This window comes from Cynoglossus semilaevis, chromosome 7, assembly GCF_000523025.1.
Source record: "Cynoglossus semilaevis isolate Cse_v1.0 chromosome 7, Cse_v1.0, whole genome shotgun sequence".
In the NCBI taxonomy this organism is placed as follows: domain Eukaryota; kingdom Metazoa; phylum Chordata; class Actinopteri; order Pleuronectiformes; family Cynoglossidae; genus Cynoglossus; species Cynoglossus semilaevis.
Window position 1 is genome coordinate 803,751 of NC_024313.1, and position 4,707 is coordinate 808,457.

The 4,707-nt window shown below is 38.2% G+C and overlaps 1 protein-coding gene across 1 annotated transcript in view; it reads left to right on the forward strand.

Moving 5' to 3' along the window:
• ufl1 (UFM1-specific ligase 1) overlaps positions 1-3,403 on the forward strand; it is a 12,520-nt gene extending 9,117 nt beyond the window's left edge. The window contains exons 8-12 of the mRNA XM_025057040.1: positions 55-235; positions 331-411; positions 494-579; positions 1,696-1,876; positions 2,947-3,403. Coding sequence (XP_024912808.1) covers positions 55-235; positions 331-411; positions 494-579; positions 1,696-1,876; positions 2,947-3,156 — 739 coding nt within the window. The 3' untranslated portion in view covers positions 3,157-3,403. The remainder of the gene's footprint in view (positions 1-54; positions 236-330; positions 412-493; positions 580-1,695; positions 1,877-2,946) is intronic.
• The last annotated feature ends 1,304 nt before the right edge of the window (positions 3,404-4,707 follow it).

Below are 4,707 nucleotides of genomic sequence, written 5' to 3' on the forward strand. Positions count from 1 at the left end.
ATCGATAGATAGATATTAGGGCCGGCAACTAAACATGTTATTAACTTATTAATTAATGAACGTCGACAATTATTTATTGCGCTTTTTTTGTTTCGTTTATGTAGACGAAACCCAGGTGAACATTGCCAAGCACGTATTGAAGAGCCTGTGCACAGATGTGACCAACATCCTGGTGAACTCTCTGGCTGCTGACCTGATGATGTCTGTGGAGAACCCCAGCACCATCACTAATGAGGTCAGGGGAACACCACCGATGGTGTCCATTTTTGTTTTGTTTTTTAACGCACTGTCAAACTTACTTTTACTCTTAACTTGGTTGTGTCGCCTCAGGTCAGAGTGAAGATTTTGAGCAAACTGTCAGAAGAAACCAAAGGACCTCTTATGAAGCTGCACAACTGCCTGAACGGAAAAGTGAGTAAAAGCGTCATTAGGTGATTTCTGTGCGATAGACGGAAACTTTTTTTTTTTTTTTTCACTTTCTGTTTAATTCCAGACAATTGAAGACTTTGTGACCAACCTGGAGCTATCGGCAGAGGTTTGCGGATTCATGCTGAAAAAAGGAGACAAAAAGAAAGAGAGGTACTTGTTATTATAAGTCTGATGACTGGTCATTTAAGGGGAAAAGACATTTTTGAAAGTTTTGATTTTAAAGAGCAAAGAAATTTTGAAACAAAAATTTCTAACTCATGTTTTATCTGATGTATTTACACCGTGGTGACGATACTAGAAGAATAAAGAAAAGCAGGAATTGCTTAAAAAAAAATTAGCACCAATCTTTGCACCATTATTATTTATATGTTACCGTAATTTCCGGACTATAAGCCGCTACTTTTTCACACACTTAAACAATGATGCGGCTAATTTATGGATCTTTACGGGCTAGCCAAGTTCATACCGCTAGCAATCAATGACTTTTCTGGCAGGCTACTGTGTGTTACACTAGTAGCGTATGTCTGTCTGTGAATGGCTGTGTGCATATATGTTGGAGGGGCGCACGTATTTTTAAATTTAGTGGGTGCGGCTTATATTCAGGTGCGCTTCAGAAATTATGGTACTCGTGGCCAAGCCTAAAAATGACTCTAGTAATGACATCTTCAGCGATCCTGGATATACCCAACCCCTTGAAGATCTCTGATGATCATACTACCAGAATTGGGACACTAGAATTGGTTTTTGAACCATGTTAAAAGGAGATAACAGATTTTGAAAATTTTAAATAAGACTTTATTATTGTATTATATTATTATGATACTTTTTATATATATGTATATATGTATGTGTATATATATGTATATGGATTTTTATATGTATATATATATGTATATATATGTGTATATATGTATATGTATATATATGTATATACACGTGTATATATATTATATGTATTTTATACATGATAATTTTTCATTTCATTGTGATTACAGGTATTGTATTTTATTGCATCCAATCAGTCAGGGTTTATAGATCCATAAATCCCCTTTTAATCTGCTATAGTAATCAACATCTGACGATCACAGCGCGTTCTGTCACCTGATGTAACCAAACATTGACATCTTTGCAGTGTTAATGGTGTCATCTTATGTACTGTTACTGTGTAGCTTTCTTTCTGTTGTCTGTCGTACCACGTTTACTGTAAGGCTTTTATGCCCAGCTTCTCAAATAAAGAGTTCAACTGTTGACATCTGTGTTCCGCAGACAGGCTCTGTTCACACACCGCCAGGCTCTGACTGAGCAGCTGAAGCAGTCGGAGGACCCTGCTCTGGTTCTCCACCTGACCAGTGTGCTGCTGTTCCAGGCTAGCACCCACTGCATGCTGCACGCTCCAGGGCGGTGTGTGCCTCAGATCATCGGCACACTCATGGGACACATCCCAACGGTTTGTCTGACCCTGCCTGTCCCTGACCACTACTATCAACAGCATTCTTTTTTTCTGTTATTTAATATTTCTATTATAATTTATTGAATTTTTAAAGCATGTACTGCAGTACTCTTTTTTTTTTCCTTATCTGGGATAAGCCAAATTTTGTCTTTCTGTCATTCCGCACATTCCCTTTCTTAAATTTCGACAGTCTGTGACTATCTCATAAATGTGAAACAGGTCACAGGGGTCAAATGCAGTAACTATCATCTTGTGGCCCATGGACCAAATCTGGCCCACAGAACCAGTCAATTAAGCCTGCAACTGGATTCCAAAATAAACATCAAATAATAATGTTAAACGAAGAATGCGTAGGGATGTCCGATATTACATAATTTGGCTAACACCATGCCGATAATATCGGTTGGCCGATTATATACATCCCTAAAAATGTATTTTTTTAAAATGTATTATTTTATTATTTAAATCTGGCCCGCCAAACCTTTCCAATTTATTATTTTATTGTTTAAATCTGGCCCGCCAAACCTTTCCAAATTATATATTTATATTATCATTATACTTTTGCCTTTTCCCTGCAATACACACGTTTCCCCAATAGGTGGAGTAGAAAATGATAGAGCATTTTAGCCAGTATGCATGACTTTTACATGTCATTTATCTTAGTTCACACGAACACTACTTCTATCTGCCCATCTATCAATTTTCAGGACAATTGCGGCCCACGTGTCAAAAAGTTTGCCCTAAGTTGTTTGTCCCGAAAAATTCTGTCCTTCTGATATAGTTGGCGTGTCAAAAAGTTTTGCCCTAAGCTGTCCCGAAAAATTCTGTCCTTCTGATATAGTTGGTCTAGGTTTTTCTGTCAAATTGACTTGACATACGACTTCTGTGTTTCCATTGCATAACGTAACGCGGGCATTGCATCAGTTTATCTTATCACTGTTTACTTCCACCACTTCATCACTGCAGCTGTTGCTAGGCTCCACGTGTTGCGATGGAGCATCTGCTCGACTGCATATTGAGATACCGTGCTGAAGTGTTGACTTTATGTGCACCATGTGTCGCTACAGGAGCAGCTTCAGCTGCTGACGACTTACCAGAGCCTGGTGGTGAAACAGCTTGTGAGTCAGAGTCAGGGCAGGAAGAAGCAGGAGGATCAAGATGAGGTGGAGGATCAAGATGAGGAAAAACGCAACCTCCGAGCCCAGCTCATGACCCTGACGCCGGAGGTGAAGGCGCTGGTGCTGTCGCCGAGGAAGACGTCCATCAATGAGGACTGAGCGATTCCTAGGGGAAAAACAAACATGAAGGCTGAATCGGATCAAAGATATATATTTTTTGCTCTAAAATAGTAACCACAAATACTACTCCAAGGGTAGTTTGTAAAACATACCTATGGACATAAGTCTAATTTATTAATGTCAAGTCCTTGTGGGATGTTTGTCTGTTTAAAAACAGGTGCATCATCAACATCCTCAATGAGGTTGTGACTTTTTCCTGCCGACAATAAAAGCTAATCTCATCTTTTTGGTCCGTTTGTTTGTTCAATGTGAACCAGGAATCTATTTAAAGACACCAGTTTATGCCTTAACCCAGATATTGGCTGTTGCTTCTAAAATGGCTGTCCAGTCACATACATACATATATAAACATGTATATACTATATGTATGCATGGTATATATATATAGATATATATATATATATACATATATACACATACATATATGTGTATATGTATATATACTGTATATATGAAAATAAAATTGGATTAATCTTATACATGTTATTACTCTGAATGCTAAGACGCCGAATGCCTTATATAGTGAAAAATCGGTGTGTGACAGCATCTGGCAAAAAAAAACAAAAAAAAAACACAATTAAGAGAAAAGCACTGTAACACAAATTACGTTGATGACCACAAACGTGATTTTCTTAGAAAATTTTCATTAACTTTGTCTCCCTCCTGTGGTACCTTATGTATCTTCACTTGCTTTTGCAAAAAAAATATTAAGGCATTTATGTGCAGGTTCTCTTTTGTGGCACTAGGGGGCAACACTAGCCCATCCCAACCCTGTGTATTTTGATTTCATGGTCCATAAAACAGGTTGTACGGTCTCAAAAATAAAATTAAACTTATACATTAAAATTATACCACAACTAAAGAATTAGTTCTGACAACAAATGGTCGTCACAAATGTGGGAAAACACTGTAAATGCAACTACGAGAACTGCTGATCTACTTCATGGTGACACAATTGGTTTGAACTTGACACATAGTGTGGGGGGCTGCATGTGGTTACCAGCGACCATTGAATGACATCATCATTTTTGCATCTACGGGGGTCTGTAGTATTAGAGAATATTGAATAATCAAACAGAGCTATTAAATTAGATGTGCCTCTGTGAACAACCATCCAGACTATTTTTAGTTTGTATATATACATATTTTTTTCTGGCGGGTGGGAGGGGAAAGCCTTTTGAAATTTGTCTTGAAATTCATATAAAAAGAGACACCATAAATGTATATTTACTTACAATCACAATGATTAATTTTCAATGTTCACACATTTTACTCCTCCTCCTCCTCCTCCTCCTACTCCAGCGGCTCCTCGCACGTAGCTGTGGTAAGTGCTCTGTGTGGAGGCAGGCGTAGTGTCTGCATCCTGGCAGTAGAGGAGGATATATGTGTGAGGTCATAGTACACACCAGCACATGCTCCATGTTGCCTTGGAAACCAGCATCCTTTCACTGAGGCCTCATTTCATTTCATTTTTTTTTTTCTTCTTTTTTTAGTCTATTTTTTCTCTCCAATGCCTGCAGGTTTGGCTTA